Source organism: Prionailurus bengalensis, chromosome B2, assembly GCF_016509475.1.
Source record: "Prionailurus bengalensis isolate Pbe53 chromosome B2, Fcat_Pben_1.1_paternal_pri, whole genome shotgun sequence".
Classification (NCBI taxonomy): Eukaryota; Metazoa; Chordata; class Mammalia; order Carnivora; family Felidae; genus Prionailurus; species Prionailurus bengalensis.
In genome coordinates, this window is record NC_057349.1 from 114,709,195 (window position 1) to 114,734,241 (window position 25,047).

General features: G+C 37.2%; 2 protein-coding genes across 11 annotated transcripts in view; one reads left to right on the top strand and one right to left on the bottom strand.

Annotated features, from left to right (window-relative positions):
* The first annotated feature begins 380 nt into the window (after nucleotides 1-380).
* Nucleotides 381-20,746, top strand: RNF146 (ring finger protein 146). 6 transcript variants are annotated; one of them, XM_043592271.1, is made up of 3 exons: nucleotides 381-487; nucleotides 10,485-10,592; nucleotides 19,013-20,746. In XM_043592271.1, coding segments are annotated over exons 2-3 (1,071 nt in total). In that variant the 5' UTR covers nucleotides 381-487; nucleotides 10,485-10,590; the 3' UTR covers nucleotides 20,082-20,746. The 6 variants fall into 6 exon arrangements, with proteins under 6 accessions (XP_043448206.1, XP_043448208.1, XP_043448210.1 ...); XM_043592273.1 differs by having other exon boundaries at nucleotides 385-487; nucleotides 10,490-10,592; XM_043592275.1 differs by lacking the exon at nucleotides 381-487 and adding an exon at nucleotides 544-657.
* The window catches only part of ECHDC1 (ethylmalonyl-CoA decarboxylase 1), a 56,902-nt gene continuing 50,709 nt past the window's right edge, over nucleotides 18,855-25,047 (bottom strand). For 3 of the 5 annotated variants that reach the window (XM_043592280.1, XM_043592281.1, XM_043592282.1), the window contains exon 6: nucleotides 20,840-23,160. In XM_043592280.1, coding sequence (XP_043448215.1) covers nucleotides 22,752-23,160 — 409 coding nt within the window. In that variant the 3' untranslated portion in view covers nucleotides 20,840-22,751. Of the gene's footprint in view, nucleotides 23,161-25,047 lie in introns of all 5 variants that reach the window. The other 2 variants (XM_043592279.1, XM_043592278.1) reach the window with 1 other exon arrangement.

Genomic DNA, 25,047 nt, shown 5'->3' on the forward strand with positions numbered 1-25,047 from the left:
GTTGTTATTGTTAAGAGAACAAGTAGTACTTTGCCAAATACTCTGTACCCCCAAATCCAGCTAGGCGCTCAACCGCTTTTTCTGGATCTTGCAGCGGGGTTTCAGAAAAGCACCACCTGCTGGTCCTACATGCGTCTTACTTCCTCGGCGCCAAACTCGTGGGCCTGCATTCTTTCAATCTTCAGCACCTAATTACAAGTAAAGTACAATACAAAGCAGTTAGAACGGCCAGGGCAGTGAAACTACAGGTCTCCAAAGGCAAGAAAAAGCAGGTATGTAAGCTCGCTCCACGGTTGGGTCGTGGGGAAACAGGACGTAGAGGGGGTTGACACAGGCTCCCCGGTGCAAGGCGCTACTTCCGCCCCGCGCGGCCCCGCCCCCGCGACGCGACGGGAGGTCACGTGACAGCCGCGCGCGTTCCCGGCCGCTGCGGGCTCCGAGGCCGAAGAGAAAAGACTGCGAGACGGCCGCGGTTGTGGCTAGAGAGGTGGGAGTCGGGGTGAAGTCCTGGCGGGGAAGGTTGAAAGTCAGCCATTCCGGGATCCTAACCCGAGGAAAGGCATAAAGGCTTGCGGCGTCACCTCCAGCCGCGACGCTGTCCGGGTCGGCCCTTCGCTCCGGGCCTGAGAGGGGCGGCGGCGGCGGGGTCAGGGGCCGGTACGTAGGTGGACGCCCTTGGGCCAGCGCGGCCGCGGGTCTCTGCACCCAGGCGGGATGGAGCAGTTCAGCCTTTCCCGCCGCCCCCACCTTGGCTGCTGTCACAGGCAAGAAGACTGTGACGGGCGCTGCGTAGTCCGCGGCCGTCGCAGCCCCTGCCCAGGGCGACGGCCCAGAGCTGGTCACGGTCCGGGTGCGAGAGGCGGAGCAGCGGCCATTACTGCGCAGCCTCTTCCGCCGGGGTCCTCTTCTCCGCCTTTGGTGGCAGCCAGGTTTCTCTTCTCTCCCCTTGGCGGTGGTGTCAGGCCTCTACGGGGGGACCTTTTGGCCTCAAGATTTAGGGGCGGCGATGGTTTGAAGGGTTTCCTGCTCCCTGTTTCCCGTGTGGAGGCCTCTACCCTGGCCCTGGGTCAGATCGCAGCCAGGGCGTAGACTCCCTGCATTTTGTCTTTTTCCGGAGTGTGTTTTGCGGCTTCCTTCTCTTCCCTCTCTCCTCCTCCTGCTCAGTGTCTGGGTCTTGCCTAATAGGAAGAGCATTCCCTCCACCTTGCCTTGGTTAAACCCAGCGCTGCATAGTTTTCGTTGTTTTGATGGTTATTAAAGCATCAGAACAATGAAGATATCTCTTGATACCCGTGAAGCCAAAACAATAACAACAACAACAACAACAACAACAGAAAACCTCAGGGCATCTTAAAAGCGGAGGCTGTTGGCTTTGTTCTGGTTGGTGGGTGCGAGTTCTCTCTCTATCCCCCAACCCGTCTAAGAGTAGGGGTCTTCCATTGTTGTCGCTATTTTATTTGCCGTAGGCGTCTAGAGAAGGTTGCAAAATTGTTTTCAGTTTACACATACATTTTGGCAACTAAAGCTTTCTCTTGTTAACCATTTCGTATATGTTTTTTTTTTCCCTTCCCTGCGTGCCATTTTAGTGACAGTCTTCAACTTTCGAAAGTACTTACATTTTGTTTAAATAATATTTTTGTAGTATTGGAACAGGGTGGAATTGACGGAAGAAGAAAGCCAAGAAATGATAGAAAAAGCGTTGTCTTTGTAGCTTGACATTTCAGGTGCATCGCGCACTCCTTCCCCTCCAGTGTGTATACTTTTTAAATAGGATGTGAAAGTATAACATTGGCATTGAAAGCAGTGTATAATTAACAGAAATTGGAGGAGTTAGGATTTTTTGTCTTTTGAGCAAATGAATCTATATTTAGACTCTTAAAAAGACGTGGAATATAGGACACCTGAAGAAAATGACTCGCAGAAATAACAGGACTTGTAATGTTGGCTATGCTGTTTTCATGACCAGCAAATATTTTCTTGAGTGTCCGAGTTTCTAAAAACACATGAAAACAGGTCAAGTAATTCTCTTTTTAAAGAGAAAACCAGGAAAGTGAAATCCATACTAGAAATAGATTTTGGATGTGTTTGTTTTAGCCTTGTGTATCTTAAACTGGAGCATTTTGTTAAGCCTGCTCTTTGATTTAGAATTTATGTTTCAAATGGGCCAATATTAGTTGTGGGCAAAATGAAAATAATAGTAAACATTTGAAGGTTTTTGTTATTTACTGGTTGTTAAAAACTTGGTAGATTATAATAACCAAGGAAACTATCTTTCCAAATAGCTGGTCATTATTAGAAGGAAGAAAAAGGAAATGGTGTTTTTTCTTTTAGGAGACAAGTATTAACTGGTAAGGTATTTTGTTTCAGTTTCCACCAATTTGAATGGTCAGAAGAATAGGAAAGATTTTTTTAAAGGATCCAGAAATTATTTTTTGACTGAGTATAAAAGAAAAAGGTTGTATTCCATGTTTGTTTGTTTGTTTTGCAAATACTAATGTATTTAGAGAATATTATTTTATGTATTAGCACTTGACTAGCATGAAATGCCTTGACACACTGTCAGGTGGATATTTGAATTTTTTTTTTTCCAGTGTCAGTAACAGAGGGTGCTGACCCTTCTTTCCATTCCCCCTGCTTGGTACCTGGTTGTGTCTAAGGAACCTGCATGTGTGAAACAACAGGCTGGATTAGGAATAATCTTTGTGGGTATGAAAACCATTTTATTAACATTCTACTGCAGCCACCTGTGCTTATTTATGGACTATTGAGTGTGGCTTATTACCTTTTGGATTAATTAAAATAAAACCCGTTAAATGCCTGTTAATTATTTAGAATTACAAAAAAAAAAAGATTAGGGTGAAATAACTAAAACAATGGAGTTATGACTTGACCAAGGTCACACGTATAATTAGCGACAGTGCCTTTCTCATTTACAAAATGGCTGCAGGCTATGAAGCTTCTGTTTGATAAGATTAAAAGAACATATTTGTTCACATTCATATTTCATGTTTTGTTTAAATTAAAATGCAAAGCTCACATTTGGTTGGGGAGGAATATAAAAATTGAATGCTTGACTGTGAAGATTGTGAAGGTCATAGGTTGCCATACAGAGATGTTTTAAGGGAAGTGCTTAACAATAAGGGAAATGATTCTTTAAAATAGTGTAGAGTCAAGTATTAGCCCCCATTTGGTTGAAATGAGTTTTGACTGAAGACTTTTGTTTCCCAGTATGACCTGTGCTTTCTGTAAGCTCAGTTTTAGCAGGCCGATGAGAGGGAAAGCTAAAAATGGAAACATTAGGGCATTTAGTTACCTCTCTCAATTTGAGACTCTTAAATATGAAGATGTAGCTGCTAAATTTCCACACTATTCCTTCTTTTACTGGTTTTTGCTTTTCCTTGCTTTTTTTTAAATTTGTATACCAAAAGTTGGGAGGTTTGAAGTATTTTTTCTGTCACTGTTAGCTTTTATATAGAACATTTCCTGTTTTGTGTATTTTGCATAAAAAGGAGTAAAAATATTTTTTTAAACATTAGCTCTTAGTAATTGGAAAAATACAGGAAGTCTTCAAGTCTTTGGTTAAAATACCAAATACAGTTAATGTGCTTATCTTTTTCTTTGATTAGTTATTTAAAAAGACAGTCATTTATTTGAATCTATTATGTGGGGGAAAAATGTGCTTTTTTGACTTTGTGACTGACTTGAGAAAATGGAATTGTAATCCTAAAATATTTTCAGAGAAGATAACCGCGTATGCAAATAAGGAGTGTGAGTTTGTTGAGTGGTCACAAATTATAAATAGTATGGTATTACTTCATTTTGAGTTATACTTATTTACTATCTGGTTGAGTGGGTAAATAATTTAAATTCACTGACAATCCTAAATTCTTACATATTTTTAAATTTAATGTGTCACCTTTTTTTTTTCCAGAATTGTTAAGAGATGGGAATATGTGACATAGTTTCAAATCTTTTCTTTCTTTATGTTTCCTTCCTAATAATTCTTTTCTGTATAAATTTTCACCTAGAGAAAGAACCTTAACCCATTAACTAATTGGTATTTGCATATTAGAATACTGTGGTAAATTTTACTGTAGTACTTCATAAATTATATTGAGTTTGGCATATAATTTACAAATCATTCATTGCAGTGAGATTTATGTATGTTTGAATTATTTATGTTTGCCAAATTAATTCTGGCGTATAGTTAGAATTACACTATTCAATCTTACATGTTTAACTGAAAGTAAAATCCTCCCCCGCCCCTCATTTAAAAAAAGTCTTTGGTTTCAAATGTAGAAGTTTTCTGAGGACTACTACACATGACTATTCTGAATATTACATGCTGTGCCGTATGTTGTGCCCATTTGGCATTATAATTCTGAGGTTATAGTGGATGGATCAGTTTGGCAGAATTATTGTCACTGAAACCAGTCAATTTTGATTACAACAAACTATGCAATTTTCTTTTTTATCTGTACCAGCAGAGGTGTGGGTAAACTAATATGGAGTTATTTTCTTTATTCAACGATTCTGATAGTAAATTGCCAGTTTTGTATTTTTAAAAATTGTTAAAAAGCAAAACATTCTAAATCGGCATTGCCTAGTTATGGTACCCACTAGCCCCATGGAGCTGTTGAGCACTAGATACATGGTTAGTTTGAGTTGTGCTAGAATTTTAAAATATGCACCAAATTACAAAGAATATACACACACATAACAATGTAAAAAACACATGAATAACTTCTTTATATTGAATACATGTGGAAATGGTAATGTTTTAAATATATTGAGTTAAATAAAATATATTATTTAAATGAATTTTACTTGTTTCCTTTTTCTGTCCTTAATGTAGCTAATAGAAAATTTGTAATCACACAAATGTGGCTTGCATCATATTGTTATCTAACAGCATTATCTAATGCTATTCTAGACCCTTTCTCTGAGATATAGTACACTGAAGAAAAGATTTTTTTAAAGGTACCCTTGGGAATGAATTGCAGCTCCCCAGCATTGATAGCTTTGTGATTTGGGATTAATCCTTACGGGCTTGGGTTTCCTCATGTATAAAATGTGTATAGTCCTATCTCACAGTTGTTTTGAGGATATCTAGAGCTTCATGAACTTTAGTATGCATATGAGCCACCTGGAGATCTGATTCTGTAGGTATGGAATGGGGCTCCAGATTTTTCATTTTAAGGGACTCCCAGGTAAATGCTAGTATAGTTGGTTGGGAACACAGTTTGCATAGCTAGGATCTAGAATACTACATAGATTTTAGTTTATTTTCCTTCTCCCAAGCATTATTATCCATTTAGAGTCCACCTGGAAAATTATCCATGGGATATAGGAATTGGAAAAGTCACTGTAGCTTGCAAGATTTACTTAAACTGGTTTTATTCTTGGGTTTTTATCTGCATTCTGGAGATTCATTGACAGTGAACAAAGCCTAGGTAAACAGTGTGCTTGGCAAAAGATATAAAGATGATTCTAATCTTAAATTTGTAAATGTAACTTCCCTGTGTTATGTTTTAAGTTCTTGAAAGAAATGATTAGAACTTGGGTATCTTTATATTTTTTGTGGCTGGATGCCTTGTTCACAGAATTGAAATGTTGTGTTACGTGAATTAATTTAGTTTTTCAATATTTTATTTCTCTCAGTGGTTATTTTAGGAAGTTTTTCCTTCATCCAAGAAATAATCACTTCAAGTCAACAAAAACTGATTGGCAGATTACTAGCCATTCAGAGATAGAAAACAGTCTTTATCATTAGGGGGCTCATGGTTTAATAGAACAGTCGAAAGCAAATAATTTCAGTGTATATATGATAAGTTTGGTAATAGAAGAATGTACAAAATATCATGGAGGGAACCATTTTGGGGACGTAGTCAGAAAAAATGGTAGTAGCATTCATAAGCTATAAAAGAGATAGATTATACCAGAGGAGGAAGTACACAACTACAAAGGGAGGTTTAGAGAAATACGAATAATTTGGTGTAACTATATTATTAATCTGTGAGAGTGGTGGTGAGAGAGAAGACTAGAGAGAGATTGAGGTTTCAGGTCATTAAAGCCTTTGAATGCTGTTCTTAGGAGCTTTGCCTTTATGGTATAGGCTGGAGAGCTAGTATAGGGTTTTGTGTATGGGAGGCCCATTTTGCCTTTTTAGTATATCATTCAGAGGCTTAGTGAATACATTTGAGGGGTTTTACTGAAGCAAAATAATCAGGCTGAACAGTCGTTCAAGTAAGAGATGATATATGTCTAAACCAGGGCACTAGCAATGGCAAGAGAGTAGAGGATTCCGAAGGTGTTTGGGATAGAAGTTGACAGAATTTGGTGCAGTTAGTTGGATAGAGGATGAGGAAAAGAATTTTCTGTTTTTCTTCCTCCCGTCAGCATTTGTTGGTTAAAGCATGGAAGCTGAGATGTCACTTTAAGATTCATTCAGAAAAGGGGTTTGTAGAGAATGTGCAGATGAGAGATGTGAGAGAGCCAAGGATTCTGTTAATAAGTTAAAATGGTGGAGCTCCAGAATGGGCAGGAAAGGAATTGAGACTGGCACCTGGATAAAGAAAAGGAGGCTGGCAAGAAACTGGAGGTCCTTGTGAAATTAAAGAACAGGTGTGGGAATGAGAGCATAAGTTAGCTGGGAACACGTGAGTTTGTGATCCAAGAGTGAGATTAAGATTTTAGAGAGGCAGCAGTTTAGGTGGCATCCAGTTCCAAATGTTACACATCATACTTCGTTGCTGGAGGGACAAGGAGGTGAAGTTCATTGAATGTAAGATTTTAGGATTTGAAAACAGAACAGTGTTTCTCACTGTTCTACCTGTATTCGAGGGACTACCTGCATCACTGTCACTTGACATGGGATTCTTGGGCTTAAATCCTTCCATGTCTACTGGCAAAGAGGATGATGAACAGTGAAAATTAAGTCAGTGCCTTAAAGGTTAAGGAGAACTGCTGTTAGGGTATTGTATAGTCAGTGGTAGAGACTTCAAAGAGATAATGTTTTCATTAAGAGTGATGATGTTAGAATGTTAGAATGTTTCTTCCTGTCCTGTGTGTGCAAATGGGCAGTTTCTGTTTTTAGTAGCCTGCAAGAGAGACACGGAGTCTCCTGTGGTGCCATGAAAGTTGTAGGCACCTAGAAAGTAAAGTGAAAGGGTTGGGGGGTAGGAGTGGTGATCAGGACAATGGAGTCCATTTAATGTAAAGACTCAGTTTCCAAAGTCTGTAAAACAAAAAGTCAGGTAATTTAGGAACTCTTTTTTAACAGTTGAAAATCCTCTGGTTCTGAAAAGATTATTGTTCTGTTAAACATTTGGTGGGACAAGCTGGCTTGTATTTAAAGGCTATGTATTAAAAATATTTGTCTCCAAACACTTAGACTCCTCTGTACTATGAAAGGCACATGGAACCATGGAACTGAAAGAATTCAATTCTTTATTGTGAGGTTTACCTAACTCTTTCGTCATCATATATACTTGATTCTGAGTTCTGTGTAGTATGATGTGCCTCCTGCACTGGGTATTGTGAAGTGGAATGAGCACTTACTAAATGAGAAGAAAGAGGATTAATAGCTGAGATGATGTTTTGTTTCTTCTGGATTCCCTGCATAAGTTTGGCTTAATGTTTGTAAAGTTGGATATACGTAGAAGCAGCAGGAGGTCCTGGTTAATGTGATGGCCTAGTCTCTTCACACATGACTTCCTTGGAAAAAGGCAATGGCTATGGAATAAATTCCATATGGACTTTTTTGTCCATATAGAACTTGTCTCCCTTTAAAAATTTTTTTATTGTGGTAAAATATAAATAACGTATACAAGTCAGTACACTTTTAAGTGTACAAGTCAGTGCCATTAATTACATTTACAGTGCTGTACAACCATGACCACTGTATATTTCCACAACTTTGTCGTCATTTCAAACAAATTCTGTATCTATTAAGCAATAACTCTCCCATTTGTAGCCCCTGGTAACTTCTCTACTTTCTGTGTCTGACTAATTTCAATATTTCGTGTTAGTGGAATCACAGCATTTGTCCTTTTGTGTCTGGCTTATTTCACTTAACATAATATTTTCAAGGCTTATCCATATTATAGTATGTATGAGAACTTCATTTCTTTCTGTAGTTGAATAATATTCCATTGTATTTGTACCACATTTTGTTTATCCATTCTTCTGTTGTTGGGCACTTGGGTTGTTTCCAGCTTTTGACTTTTGTGAATAATTCTGCAGTGAACGTTGGTGTACAAGTATGTGTTTCAGTCCCTGTTTTCAATTATTTGGGGTATATACCTGGGAGTGGAATTGCTGAATTATATGGTAATTCTGTTATATGGTAAAACTTTTTTGAGGAACCAGCAAACTTCACAGTGGCTCCACTATTTCCCATTCCCATCAACAGTGTACAAGGGTTCCAGTTTCTTCATATTCTCACCAATGTTTTTTATTTCCTTTTTTTTTTAATTTGTAGCCATCCTCATGCATGTGAAGTGGCAATACTTGTGGTTTTGATTTACATTTCCCTAATAACTAATGCTGAGCATCTTTTCATGTATTTATTGGCCATTTCAATATCTTCTTTGATGAAATGTCTGTTCAGGTCTTTTGTCCATTAAAAATATTTTTTTCTTTGTTGAGTTGTAGGCTTTTTTTTTATATATTGTGGATATTAAACCCTTACCAGTATATGATTTGTAAAGATTCTCTCCCATTCTGTACGTTGAATTTTAACTTGCTTGACAATGTCCTTGTATGCCCCAAAGTTTTAATTTTGATGAAGTCCACAATTTATCTTTCATTTATGTATCTGTTTTTTTTATTGCTCATGCTTTTGGTGTCATTCATATCTAGGAATCCATTATCAAACCCCAGGTCATAGATATATATCACTCTGTTTTCTTCTAAGGGTTGTATGGTTTCACCTTGTATATTTAGATTATTGGTCCATTTTGAGTCCGTTTGTGTATATGGTGTGAAGTAGGGGTCCAACTTCCTTCTTTTGCATGTGGTAAATCACTTGTCCTAGCATGTGTTAAAGAGACCGTTCTTTCCCTCTTGAATGGACTTGGCACCTCTTTAAAAATCAGTTAGGCATAGGTGTGCCTGAGTAGCTCAGTCAGTTAAGGGTCTGACTTCAGCTCAGGTCATGATCTCACAGTCTGAGTTTGAGCCCCACATCAGGCTCTGTGCTGACAGCTCAGAGCCTGGAGCCTGCTTCAGATTCTGTGTCTTCCTCTCTCTCTGCACCTCCCCTGTTCACATTCTTATCTCTCTGTCTCCGTCTCTCTCAAAAATAAACATTAAAAATTTTTTTTTTTTTAAATCAATTAGCCATAGAAGTATGAGTTTGTTCTGGACTGTCTCTTCTATTGGTATATTTGCCTTGTTCTTATGCCAATACCACATGGACTTTGTTACTGTTAGCTTTGTAGTAAGTTTTGAAATTGGCATGTGTGAGTTCTCCAACTTTGTTCTTTTTTAAGATTGTTTTGGGTTATTTTAGGCCTCTCACAATTTCATATAAATTTGAGGATTGGCTTTTCCATTTCTGCAAAAAAGGCTGTTCGAATTGCCATAAGAATTATGTTGAATCTCTGGGCACCTGGGTGGCTCAGTCAGTTAAGTGTCCAACTTTGGCTCAGGTCATGATCTCACAGTCTGTGAGTTCAAGCCCCACGTTGGGCTCTGTGCTAACAGCTCAGAAGAGCCTGGAGCTTGCTTTCGATTCTGTGTCTCCCTCTCTGCACCTCCCCTGCTGGCTTGCACACACGTTCCCCCCGCCCCAAAACTAAATATTTTTTAAAAATTTAAAAAAAAAGAATTATCTTGAATCTATAGATCAGTTTGGGCAGTATTGTCATCTTCAATCTTCCAATCTGTTATAGTTGTCTTTCCATTTATTTAGCTCTCCTTTAATTTCTTTCTGCAGTGTTTTGTAGTTTTCAGTGTACAAATCTTTCCCCTCCTTGGTTAAGTTGATGCCTAGGCATTTTATTCTTTTAGATGCTTATAAATGGAAGTCTTGAGCATTCTGTAAAATGCTTTTTTGATTTCCTTTTTGGATTGTTGACTGCTAGATACAGAAACACAGCTGACTTGTATATTGAAGTTGTAACCTGCAGCTTTGCTAAATTTTTTATTAACTCTAGTAGTAGTTTTCTTGAGGATTCTTTGGAATTTTCTATATAGGAAATAGAAATAGTTTTACTATCTCTGCAAATAGAAATAACTTTACTTCTTCCTTACCAATTTGTTTGCCTTGCATATCTTTTTCTGGTCTTAATTGCTCTGTCTAGCACTTCCAATGCTGTGTTGAATAGCAGTGGTAAAAGCAGGCATCCTTGTCTTGAAATTTTTTCATTTTTAAGATAAGATTTGCCACTGAATTTTGTTAAATGAAAGGATCATATGTAAGTGACTAATTTTATTGATCTTAATCTTTATAGAAGTTGATGAAATAATTTCTTTTGCAGCACAGAATGAACCCACAGTGGAAGAGAAAATACTGCAAACTGTTTGACTGCTGGTGAAGATGGTCTTTTATTTTTGTGACAGACAACTGTGGGATCTGTAATAGAAATGTAAGTGTGGCATCGTGGTTTTTCCCAAGGATGCAGTAAATTAAATGGACTAATAAAATGCACTAAGCCAAGTATATGTCATATTTAGTTCTAATTATTAAAAAAAAGAGCATTTTGTATTGACTTTTAGATATTTTATTGAGGTAACAATTTTTTTCTCATTAAATTATTGCTAGTGTAGATATCCAGAAATCTCATCAGGAAAAATTTCTGTAAAAGTGAATGAAACTGAAGACAAAAGAATTTGCTTATAGAATGCTAAAAAATTTGGAAAGATCTCCAGGTCTTTTAGGTTCTACTTCTTCTTTACATAGTACAGTATAAAACCTTGGTTTGCGAGCATAATTTGTTCTGGAAACGTGTTTGTAATCCAAAGCACTTGTATATCAAAGCGAATTTCCCCATAAGAAATAATGGAAACTCAAGATGATTGGTTCCACAAGCCAAAAATATTCATATAAAAATGATCACAATACTGTAATATAATACAAAATAATAAAATACAAAATATAAAGAAAAATAAATTAACCTGCACTTACCTTTGAAAACTTCCATGTCTGGTGTGAGAGAGACAAGAGAGAGGAGGGTTATTGTGTAGGATGACTTTCACTGTCACTGATGGAATCACTGCTATCTATTGGCTCAGTGGAATCTTTTTTACAGTACAGTATTAATACACTCTTGTCATATACTGTGTTTAATGTAACTGGCAATAAGGCAGCAGAGGAAAGGGTCTATATCTGCAGGCAGCCTGACCTAGAATGAGGCAAAGCATTCCTAAGCTTACTCTTGTATGGAAAAGCAAAAGGACTGTCCATAGATGCTTTGAAGTGACAAAAAATACACTAGTGCTAGTTGTGGGCACCTTCTAATGTTTTGTAAAATCACTTACTTCTGCCAAACACCACAGCCTGGGACCAAGCATGGGAGATGATCACCCACAATCCTGCAGTGAGAGAGAACTATTGGCTCAGTTGTGATCGTGTGACATTAGGCATCATGTACTAATATTGCAAGAGATTGTTCATTTATAAAGATTTTTTAGAAATGTTTGCTTGTCTTCTATATCTTTTTATATTTTTTATTTAATCCTGTTTATATGTTATCTGTCTATATACATATAATATTTTTTAATCTTGTAGGTCAAATATTGTAGGTGCTGGCCATCAAGGAACTAGACTATGGTCTAATAAGTGAGACATAATTTTATAATTATTAATTATAATTTATAATTATTAATTAAACAGTGAGAAAAATGCCATATTGAGGTAACAATAAAATGCTTTTGGAACTTAGAGGATTTAGTCCACCTGAAGGGCTCAGAGTAAGCAAAAGAACTTTTGGCTTGGTCTTAAAGAATAAATAGAATTTTAACAAGCTGAGAAAATTAGGAAGTATTTTTCAAGCCAAGGGAATGAGGGAGGGGCACAGTTGCCCAAATATCAGGGCATCTTAGGAGAGTCAGGAAGCAATCCTGTGTGGCAAAGTGGGGTGGGGTGGGGAGAAAGAGACTTCAAAGTTAGTAAAGGGAGTGAATGTTTATTTAGTCCCTACTATTTTGCTAGGCGCTTATTGGGTATTTTACTTGGATTATTAGATTTAATCATTATGAAAAATGGTAGTAGCTCATTTACTGGTGAAGACGTAGAATTAGAGAGATGAAGTCATTTGCCATGGCTTGGCATTTTCCAAATTTCTCTGAGAATTATCTCCTGGAGCACTTGTTAAACACACAGATTTTTAGGCTTTAACTCAAATCTGTACAAACTCACCAGCTAATTCTTACTTTCACGGAAGAGTTTGAGATATGCTCTTCTAGGTTAGTGTAGTGAGAAGAAATGACGGAGCCAGGATTTTAACTAAGTCTGTTTTACTCTAAAGATTATGTCAGTGTATTTGAAAGCCAGTGCTTAGGAATTTGGATTTGATTATGTAGGCAGTAGAAAACTATTGAAGATTGGAAAGAAAACTAATTTGACATGGTTGAACTGAGAAAAGATAAGGAGAAAGGATTGAAGTCTGAGAGACCACTTGAAAGGTTAATATTTTGTACAAGCGTGTGTCCAAGAGGCCAGAATTAGGGTTATAGGCTTTGGGAATGAAGGGGACACTTTTTTTTTTTTTTTTTTTTAATATACAGTGCAATGTTGTTTTCAGGAATAGATTCATTCATCCCTTACATACAGCGCCCAGTGCTCATCACCACAAGGGCCCTCTTTAATACCCATCACCCATCTAGTCCATCTCCACCTGCCTCCCTCAGTTTGTTCTCTATCGTTGAGTCTCTTGTGGTTTGTGTCCGTCTCTTCTCTCCCCCCACTTTTCCATATGTTCATCTGTTTTGTTTACTTAAATTCCACACAGGAGTGAAATCATATGGTACGTCTTTCTCCGATTGACTTACATCACTTAGCATAATACATTCTAGCTCCAACCATGTCATTGCAAATGGCAAGATGTCATTCTTTTTGATGGCTGGGTAATACTCCATTGTATGTATATGTACACCACATCTTTATCTTTTCATCAGTTGATGGACATTTGGGCTTTCAGTAGTTTGGCTATGGTTGATAATGCTGCTGTAAGCACTGTGGTGCATGTATTCCTTCAAATCTGTATTTTTGTATACTTTGTGTAAACACCTAGTACAATTGGTGGATTGTAGGGCAGTTCTATTTTTAGTTTTTTGAGAAACCTCCATACTGTTCCCCAGAGTAGTTGCACCAGTTTGCATTTGAAGGGGACGCATTCTAAATAAGTTTCTGTCATGGAGAAGTGAAGTAGCCAAGGAATAAGGGAGCATTGAGGATGGATCTAAGTTTTGTCCAAGATCGAAAACAAAGGACAAGGACGCAGGTTTAGGTGAACAGATAACTTTGGTTTTAGTCATGTTTGATATCAGGTCCTTGGAGAATATTGAGGTAGATTTTTGAATACAGATTGGAATATCGTTGGAATGGTTCTAGGTATTAGATTTTGAGAATCATGGTGGTATATCTATAATTTTGAAATCTTAAGTAGATTGTCTAGACATAGAATGCAATGGGGAAATGGGGCCACCCATAGAACCTTTGTGAAGAATACTGGTACTTAAGGGCAGCTGGAGAAGATAGAAAACAATGAAACAGGAGAATTGGGAGAGAGTACCATCAAGGAAATGAATAGTATAAAGTTTTAGAAAAATATTGCTGGTCATTATCGTTCAGTGCAATGGAATCAAATACGTTGAGACCAAAAGGGACCATTAGACTAAAAGCATGGTAGTTGATTTTGAAATTTAAGGATAGAGAATATTAACCAAAATCTTGAGGGAATTGGGATGGTATTAACAGAAGTTGAGGAGTCAACTTTGAAAACAACTAACTATACCCCAATCTGAGCCAAGAGGAATGATGACAAGGTAGAGTGAAGATAAAGATAAACTGTAAGGATTCACTCTTACCTAATTTCTTAATGATAAAGGAATCTGGGACATTTCTTAAGAGATTGGAGAAAGTTGTCTACAGTCTTTGGGAATAGGGGAAATAAAGTTGTTTTGACTGAGTAAAAAATTATTGATAGGAGGCTTGATAGTCTCTGGGAAATCAAAATAGCTAATTGTGTGTGGTGCTCACAACTTTTGCACCATACATTTCACTATAAAAGTAGAAATATGCCATGAGTTTAATAGTTAACTTTTTTTAAGTCCTCTCCTTGGTTGACCCTTGTTTTAGGCAAGTGTTTCCCTTGTGGCTTTGGTGGTGGTGGTGGTCTCTTTATTCCCCATCTCTCTCTGACATTTCTTAACATCTTTTGCAGGCTCTTTTGCCTCACTTGTAAATACTGAAATACTCCAAGGTTCTGTGGTTGGCCCTTCTGTCTGCTCTCCCTACAAGTTTAATTTGGGTGTTCATTCATTTTCATGTCTTCAAGAATATATACTTTTTTTTCCCTAAGTAGTGATGAGTATTAGCCCATTTCTCCATTTTGTCTTATGAATAGAATCAAAATGGATGGATGACTTTCTTTTTTGTTGGGTTTTTGGGTTTTGGGGGGTTTTATGTTTTGTTTTTGTTTTTGTTTGTTTTGAGAGAAAGCCTGTGTGTGCATGAGCAGGAGATGAGCAGAAGGAGAGAGAATCTTACAGAACCCAAGCCTGACACTGGACTTGCTCCCATGAACCATGAGTTCATAACCTAGAGCCAAAATCAAGAGTCAGACGCTCAACTGACTGAGCCACCCAGACACCCCTGTTTTCTTTTTCTTAATGAGGCTTTAAATAAATATGGAAATATAAAAAAAAAATTCAAGAATTTCATTGACAACTAGGGCGCCTGGGTGGCTCAGTCAGTTAAGTGTCTGACTTTGGCTCAGTTCACGATCTCACAGTTCGTGAGTTCGAACCCCATATTGGGCTCTGTGCTGACAGCTGAGAGCCTGGAGCCTGCTTTGGATTCTGTGTCTCCCTCTCTCTCCGCCCCTCCATCACTCATACACTCTCTCTCTCTCCCTCTCTCCCCCCTCTCTCCCCTTCCCCCCTCCCTCCCCCCTCTCTCTCTGTCTCAAATAAACATTTAAAAATTTAAAAAAAGAATTTCACTGACAACTAATTTCTTTAACCTAAATTGAAAGGGATGTAAGAAGATACATATTATTTGTTCTTCCATTCTGTAGCTAATTTTAATTGTTTTTGTTACCAAAAAGTTAAGTGTAGCAATAGAACCTGATGAATTAAAAGAGGTTTTCAAATACAGTTTTATGCTTTCATTTAATGTATTCACTTTACAATAATTTTGAATTGAACATGAATTATCCCCGTTTTACTAAGGAGAAAGCTGAAGATTCAGAAGCATAGCGTGAGTATGATTTTTTAAAAACCTCTTACAGGTACATTAGGTGCAGGTTATATTTGGTAGAATTGAAACTAATGTACATAGACTCTTACCAAAGTGTAAGGTTACCTGGAGCAGATAAAAGTATTCTCATTCTTTTGCCAAATGTAATTGAAATATGTGGTACTCTGTCTCTCACTACTTTGGGAAGTACTAAGATATTTTGTATTTAAGAAATACATATGAGTTGTGGAGAGCCTAACAAGATGTGGTATGCACAGTCAGTTCTTTTTAGGGGAAATAGGTGAGGAGCATTAATTGACCAGTTGAGAAGCAGGAGCTTTCACTTACAGTTTAGATTGTTAAGTTACAAGGTCTTTGAAGGTGAGAGTTTATCTCAAAATACTTTGAAGCTTCTATAAGTGCCTAACACATATGAAGAGTTCATATTTGGTAGAACTTACCATAGGTTGGGAAAAAGTTGTACTTTATGTGACTAGAGTTTCTGGTAAAGGAGTTGATTGGAAATGTAATTAAAGTTGAAACAAAGTTTGGAAATCAGATATTTCATAGTGATCATTTCTTTCTATTGAGCTTATGTGTTGCTTCCTTTTCTATTTAAGTACAGTCTTTTCAACAACTTGCTGTCATTTTGAACCTTGCCTATTGAGGAACCAAGGACACAGAAAAGCAGTTAAGAGAATGGATTGTTGGACAGATAGGATGTGATGAAAGTCTAAGAGCATTGTTTTTGAAGTTTTGATGAGCATAAACATTTTTAATGACTACTCTTGTAACCACTGTGCCCTTTTTTGAATGCTTGATTTTGGAAAAAAGCATAGATCCATATGGTGATAAAATTTGAAATATTCCTTGTTTAAAACACAGAATCAAATGGTAGAGATTGTCACTCATTTTAAGCAGCAGTTAATTAATGGTTGCCAATCACTGTGAGATCTTTTACCTCTATTTCTGTTTACTAACTACTGGTCTACTCCCTCTATCATTTTCTCTCCTCTTTGAAATATCTATGGTTTCCTAGTACCATGGGATAAAATAAAATCAGATGTTTCCTTAGCAGGGCACAAAAAGATTTTCATGTTTGGCTTCTGATTACTTTTACAGCTTCATTTTACGCTTCAGTTGCTTATTTGACTCGGTGTTGTGCACATGTCTCTGCCTTTAATCTTTTCCACTGCTCTGCACTCCAAACTTTCTGGCCTATATCCATCTTCTGATCTGCCTCTCATTATTACTTTTAATAAGTATCTAACACTTTACTGCAAGAATTAGGCCATATTGTGATTATTGCTTGCTTGCATTAATGTTTTTTATTTAACAAAGTAGGTGTGTTTCTTTAGATCCATCAAATACTCAGCATTATAAATGGACTATAATAGTTTTTAAATAAATGCTCATCTGAATAAGGCAGAAATTAACAAATTTAATGTCAGTATTTAAGCCCTATACATCCAGTTTGAAAAATGTCCCTTTTTTCCCCCTCTCCTGCTTTAGGACAACAATATTCAAGTCGTTTTCTCTTGGCTTTAACATTTGTGGAGCTTTAGTGAATGAAGCTTTAGTGAACACTTAGTAAAGTGTTTTGTGGGGTCTTTTTGGAGTTTTTTTTTTTAGCTATTCTCACCTAATTTTTATAAACTGATTTGTAGGTAAGGAAATTTAGACTGTGGGTTTAACTGAGTGCTGAAGAGTACAAAATAAGGGAGAGGGAGACTCAGGTTTTTAGAGTTCTTATCTAGGTTGGTTTCATTGTATAACAGTTGCCTTAATTCAAGTTATCCTTTCTCCCTTGGCCATCTGCAATTTTTCATTATAGGGCTGATCTTTAAGTGTACTAACAGAATTTTTATACATTCCCAAGGTATACACAAATAAATGCTTTAAAAAAAAGTTTATCAATCAGATGGTTTAACTTAATGTTATTTAAAGTAAAATAAAACCCAAAAACATGTTTTATAATATGGTGTATTATATTCTTCTTTGAAAAACCTATTCATTTCCTTAGCTAATATTTGAGTGTTCTCTATCTGCCTGGTCTTGTATGAGAATACAGAGACGAGCCAACAGTGACCTGTTTCCTGCCCTTAAAAAGCCCACCTGCTTATGGGGAAGACTGACATTAACAAAATAGTCACATACATAAACGTAACATTGCAATTCTGATAAGCACTAGGAATGAGATATACATGCTAGTAAGCAGTTAAAAAGAAATAGGGTGATTTGACCTAGTCATGGAGGGTTTCTCAGGAGGGCTATAAGATGAGTAGTAGTTGGTCCATGGGGGATATGGGAGGCAGGAAGTGAAGAAATGTTCATACAGAGAAAAAAACCTTTTATTGGAGGGAGTAGCCATTGTGGCTAGAAGCTTGATCAAGGAGAAGTTTAATATATGAGGCTGGTGGTGGGGTGGGGACCACTGCACATAGATCCTGGTCTTTATCCTAAAATCAGCTTTTTAAGCAAAAGAGGTAAGGCTGGACCAATTACAAGGCATATTCAGTAATTTCATAAAAAGTGTTTACTGGGTGGCGAGGGAAGGGTAGAAATGTATAGTAGATGGATTCAGGAGATGCTCAGGATAAAATTGATAAGACCTGCTGATGTTTTGGATGAGAAGACGTGGCGAAGGGCAGTTTGAATGATGAATTTCTGGCTTAAAAAAGCAGATGAATAATGGTGTCATCAGGAGTGGGGAGCTTTTAGGGAGTAAATAAGCAAGGAACAGATCATGTGTTCAGGCATTTTTTGCCCTCAAAACATCCAGGAAGAATTCTAAAATAGACAATTAGAAATCTAGATCTAGGGCTGAAAGGAGACCTGGGCTGGTGATACCAATTACTGAGTCATTTGTTTATAAGTAACTGTTGAAGCCATGGGTGTAGATGAGATCATCTTGAACAAGTAAGCAAGAGCATATGGTTTAGAAAAAGGCAACAAGGAAAGGCCATCACAAGAAGAGTGCTTCATGGAGGGGAAATGAAATGACTGGTTTACCAGTGTTTTTAAATATACAGCAGGAGTAGAGAAGTTCTAGGATTTCATCTTAATTTCATATGGTCTACTTGTCAGGTACCAAAGTATGTTAATATATGGCAGCATTTGCAACTACCACTTAGTAATATTGTAAAGGACTACAAAATTGTCACCATCTGTAATTGTAATCTAAATTACTTTTAGCCACTTTCTCTGTGCTTTCTACACTGATTGGAAAAGTCAGTCTAGAATGGAATTTACATTTTTAAATCTTTGCATTTACTTATATCTCATAAGTTCTGTGACTGAATATAAATGGTATATTTATTTAAAATCTATACTTTGGTTGTATTTATTTTTGGCTTAACATTTACTTGTGTGCCCCTTTGCCCCCCCCCCCCCCCCGCCAGTGTAAAAATTAATGACCTAACAAAATCAAAAAGTTTTTTTCTACACGTTAGATTTTTTCTCTTTTATTTTGTTCCTCATTGTCTGGTGTGTAGTACACATATACAGTAGGTGTTTAATAAGTGTTTTTCTGAATTGTTGAATTACAATATTAGAAGAGTTGAAACACAGTTTTAATATCACATGTATTTTCTCTCATTTTCTTAGGATGGCTGGCTGTGGTGAAATTGATCACTCAATAAACATGCTTCCTACGAACAGGAAAGCGAATGAGTCCTGTTCTAATACTGCACCTTCTCTAACTGTCCCTGAATGTGCCATTTGTCTGCAAACATGTGTTCACCCAGTCAGTCTGCCTTGTAAGCATGTTTTCTGCTATCTGTGCGTAAAGGGAGCTTCATGGCTTGGAAAGCGATGTGCCCTCTGTCGACAAGAAATTCCCGAAGATTTCCTTGACAAGCCAACCTTATTGTCACCAGAAGAACTCAAGGCAGCGAGTAGAGGAAATGGTGAATATGCATGGTATTATGAAGGAAGAAATGGGTGGTGGCAGTATGATGAGCGCACTAGTAGAGAGTTGGAAGATGCTTTTTCCAAAGGTAAAAAGAGCACTGAAATGTTAATTGCCGGGTTTCTGTATGTTGCTGATCTTGAAAATATGGTTCAATACAGGAGAAATGAACATGGACGTCGCAGGAAGATTAAGCGGGATATAATAGATATACCAAAGAAGGGAGTAGCCGGACTTAGGCTGGACTGTGACGCTAATACTGTAAACCTAGCGAGAGAGAGCTCTGCAGATGGAGCGGACAGTCTATCAGCACAGAGTGGAGCTTCTGTTCAGCCTCTAGTGTCTTCTGTAAGGCCCCTAACATCAGTAGATGGTCAGTTAACAAGCCCTGCAACACCATCCCCTGATGCAAGCACTTCTCTGGAAGACTCTTTTGCTCATTTACAACTCAGTGGAGACAGCATAGCTGAAAGGAGTCATAGGGGGGAAGGAGAAGAAGATCATGAATCACCATCTTCAGGCAGGGTACCAGCACCAGATACCTCCATTGAAGAAACTGAATCAGATGCCAGTAGTGATAGTGAGGATGTATCTGCGCTTGTTGCACAACACTCCTTGACCCAACAGAGACTTTTGGTTCCTAATGCAAACCAGACAGTATCTGATCGATCAGGAACTGATCTGTCAGTAGCAGGGGGTGGAACAGTGAGTGCTGGTGTCAGATCTAGAAGGCCTGATGGACAGTGCACAGTAACTGAAGTTTAAATAAAAAACTCTTCAAGGTTAAAATGGTTATCTGTAAATTTATGCCCACATAACATTATACTCATCCCTAGTAGTGCATTTTGGGAGTTGGGGTGGGAAGGGGTATGGGGAGGACAGACCTGTAATAAAAATGTTTAACATGTCTCTGTTGAGGAATTTATTTAACATAAGGAACTCGGGCGTTAATAGTTGAGAGTTGTTTAGTAATAACCCAGTTTTTTTGAGGTCTGTTTTATAGGTTTTTTAAATTTCTTCAGTTCTTTTGGCCAGTGTGTGTGTATTATCTGTGCATTAACAGTCCTCATCTTATTCTTGCATTGTGTCTTATTTTCCTGCATGGATTGACGTAAAACCATTACTAAAATTTGGCACCTATGAGATGTCTGGTATCAGTATGAACAGGAAGCTTAATTAATATGAAAATAGATGTGAATTTGAAATTTTAAAATAGATGAATAACAACTATTAAATAGTAAAGTTACTGAAATGGAAATGTAAAGAAAACAGTTAATAACTTATGTTTCAGAATCTTGTAACATACTTCATGGCGTTTCCCATAGGCTTTGCTGTCTAGTCCTTGTAGTTTGAGGCTCCTCTTGATCTGCATTTTTCTTTTTGATTACAGAATTTATAATTTAATAAATACTAGAGTTTATCAAAAATAATTTGTCTGTTGTTTGAGTCTGGAAAGAGGATGGAAACATTTTGACATTAGTGGCCAAAGGTTAATAAACAGGTGATGGTTTGGAGTGATGGTATTCAGCTTAGTCACCTGCTTGAAGTTTGATTTATTCATAAAGAATAAACAGAATCTATAAGCAATTGCACGGTATAAGTGTGTATGGAATTAAATCTACAGCCCGTGAGACTTAAATTTCTTACATAACTGGTAGTGGAGACCATACTAGATTTTCCTTGCCAGTCTTCATTAGTGGCCTGACACTAATGGATTAAATTGTATTATTTGTAAACAGCATTAGTAGACACAAATTCACTTCACACAAAATGTAGACTCTATGGCAAGATAGGAAGTCCTGGGTTAACTTGGAAGTCCGGAATTTGGTTCTGAAAAAAGGTAGTGTGAGTTTTAGTGTTTTAACTCAAAACAGTAGTATCATGTTGAAGCCTATGCACGTTACTTTTAATATGTTTTTCAAGTATGAATTGAATGTTACAAGAGCAAATAAAAACTGCCACTACTTTGAAATTATCTTTTATCCCTTGCTGTGATAGGTTAGAACTGGGACTTCATTCTTTGACTTACTTTTAAAGCCTGTGTCATTGAGATCATAAAAGTTTGAGCTGTGCATTTTTATTAAGTGTACTTTCAAAATAGAGCTAGTTCTAAAAAAGAAAGGTTAGCCACTTTTCAGAAAAAAATAGAAATCTGATATAAAATGCGAATGTAACAGTGATGCATCATGAGTCCTTTTGATGTCAGGACGTTTTGATGTAAAGTTAAATTGTATTACTGTGTAAACTAAACAGTACTACTTACTAGTTCGGAAATCCCAGGGCATACGAATGCATGGCCAATTTTGTAGAGTCAGTAGACTTTCCACGTGATGGCTATGGTTGTTTAGATCATGTAAAATAGAAACTACTAAAATATGCAGTAAGGCTCCAAAATTTGTAGGGTGGTAAGGTGGGGAGCATTTTTTTTTTTTAAAGAGCCATAGAAAAAAAAGCCATTCCCCAAATTTTATTTTTTTATTTAAAAAAAAATTTAACGTTTATTTATTATTGAGAGACAGATCGTGAACAGGGGAGGGGCAGAGAGAGAGGGAGGCACAGAATCAGAAGCAGGCTCCAGGCTCTAAGCTGTCAGCACAGAGCCTGACGCAGGGCTTGAACTCAAAGATCATGACCTGAGCCAAAGTCGGACGCTTAACCGAGTGAGCCACCCAGGTACCCCAATTCCCCAAATTTTTAAAGTTTATTTATTTTGAGAGAGGGAGAGAGAATCCCAAGCAGGCTCTTTGTGGACAGCAGGCTCAACCTCAAGAACTATGAGATCATAGCCTGAGCTGAAATCAAGAGTTGGGTGCTCAACCGACTGAGCTACCCAGGCATTCCTCCAGTTATTTTTAAACATTCTTTTATTTTTTAAGTAATCTCTATATCCAACATGGGGCTCAAACTCACAACTCCAAGATCAAGAGTCACATGCTTCACTAACAGAGCCAGCCAAGCACCTCTCCCCAATTCTTTACCTATTACCACTGATTAAGGCAGAAGAAAATGATCATACCTTTTCTTATCTTGTTCCCTGACCCCTCTTCCACTTTTGTTCTTTAGTGCAAATTTCACTGTTATTTTTGTAAATTATTTCCAGATAAGACTGAACAGACACCATGAAAAATAACCCAGGAATAGGTTCTGTGGAGAGGTTTTTCCTCTCAAAATCTGGTCTTTTGTTACAGGCTAAGAACTACTATGGAATTGATAATTTTTAAGCCAAAAGTGTTGTATATTTTAACCAAATGTTCTACATTACTTGATAATTACCCAAATATACTGAAAACTAGGTCAATGAGTTCAGATATTAAAAAATTATTAAATCAAATACTAAGTGTAGCCTTCGAAGTAATTCTGGTATTCCTAGTTAATATTTAACTTTATAATTATTAATTTATTGGAGTTTTTCTTGTAGTATGTCATTTTAAAAAATTATTTATCAAATTTTTGTCTCCTAGCAATAGCCTCTTTATTTGCAGGTCCCCCCCAAACTGTTCCTAAAAGGTCTCTCTCATTCTGTAATGCGTCCTCAAAACAAAGCTCTTTACCTGAAGCAACAGATTTTTTCAAAGCTCTAATTACTTCTGGTGGCCCTTTGATAAACTGCTTTAGCCACTCTTGTGCCTCTTCTAGACATTCAGTTTCATCTGAAGACTGCAAGACCTCGTCAACCATTCCTATGTTTAAAGCTTCTTTTGAATCCAGTTTGAGGGCCCCACTTAATACTTTGAGAGCTTGTCTACTGCCGATTATTTCAACTAGTCGGGTAGCACCGCCCCAGCTTGGTATTATACCCATCTCTTTGTGGACAAATCTTATCTCACTCTCTGGCGTCATTAATCTGCAAAAGAAAAAAGAAAAAACTTAATTGTAACTAAGTATATGTAACTGTAAGTATATGTGCTTTACTCAAAGTATTATTCATTATCTGATTTGAAATGTCCATGGATCTTTATAGGTCGGTAGATCTGTTACATTAAAAACTAAAAGTTCAAACTATCTGGATAAGTATACAGTTCAATTTACTACATAGTACTGAATATTTCCCTTTGAAAATAGTATCAGCAGTTTCACTGTGCTTGCTTATCCTTTACTTTGCAAAATAAGAATTTAGTTTTTATTTCTAAAAGCCCAGATTATCTTTTAAAAGTGAATAGTGGCCTAATGAGAAAACCTGGATTAAGTAAAAATACTGGAGTAGGAAATGTCAGGGTCATACCATGGGAAAAAGAAAAAAAAAAAAAAAGGTGCATAATAAAAGTAAGGTCAGTAGTTGTCAGGAAAACATTGGTTCTTAACCCAGCATCTGTATACAGCCTTTGAGCAAGTATTTACTAAGCACCACCTATGCCAGGTTGTCTAGGTGTGGGAATACAACAATGACCAAAATAAAACCCTGTGCCGAGTTTACATTCCTGTTAGGAGAGAAAGATACTGAACGATATAGAACCAGTGGGGATAAGTGCTATAAGGAAAAAATGGGGCAAGGGACTACACAATGAGGATATGGATGGAAAAAGCATATGAGGTACAGTAATAGCCATTTTACAGAGGGAAACTGAAGCCACCTAGAGATGAAATAAATAGCTCACTCAAGGCCATGCCACTGTAACAGCCAAAATTTAAACACAGGAAGGTTAGCTCACTATGTGTGCTCTTAACCTCACAGTACACAGGGAAGCGAGACTAGGATGGAAACAGATGCCATTAAGAAAGCTGACAGTGGCTTGGGTTGAGTAGTGATTTCCTATAGCAGGGATGCATTTTCCCCAAATGGGGTTTTTATGAATTGGGTGATTAAGAAACAAAGTGGAACAAGAAAGGGAAGTATTAACACAAATCAGTGGACACAGTAAAAGGCTTCATGTTTGCCAATTAAATATGTGTACATTAGCAAAATACACAAAGCTATACTACATAGGAAATGCTGTATGTGAGTTTTATTTTGACTGCATACTTCAATGAGCTTTCACTGTTAAAACCTCTAATTTGGAACAAAGATCATGTCTGAATTGTAATTTTTTAAGAAAAATTATTGCTTTCAAACTACTCCCTACATAAAAGAAGACCTTACATTAGTTCTGCTTTCCAAAGTGTAAATGCTCAGCTGCAGGTGTTCTGGTTCTATTAGCACCAAGAACAACAGACTCTTAGTCTTTGACTCTTTCATCAGGAAAAATATTCCAGTAAATTCTCACAAAAGCCTATTTAGTAACCCACTGGGAAAGAGAACTTTCTCTTCACAGCTGTGAATTCCTACAAGGGAAAATCTGCCTCAATTATGAACAATTGCTTTTAGAGGCAAACAGCCCTGAAAATAGTTTTCAATGAATTTAAATGGGAAGAAGGAACAAATCTCCTAAGAATCTGAATCTAACCCCAAAACTGAGAGTACTTGCCTTGTTGTAATAAACAGAAAACAATGTCAAAAATTAAAATGGAATAGAAATCATAGGAATAATGTCTAATAGTCTTAGAGATAGGAATGCTGTTAATCCTGAACACAACTTGGGGCACTTGGATGGCTCAGTCGGTTGGGCATCTGACTTCAGCTCAGGTTATGATCTCACAGCTTGTGAGTTCGAGCCCCTCATCGGGCTCTGTGCTGACAGCCTGCAGCCTGCTTTGGATCCTGTGTCTCCCTCTCTCTGCCCCTCCCCCGCTTATGCTCTCTTTCCTTCAAAAACAAACATTAAATTTAAAAAAAAAAAAATTTTTTTTTTAATTT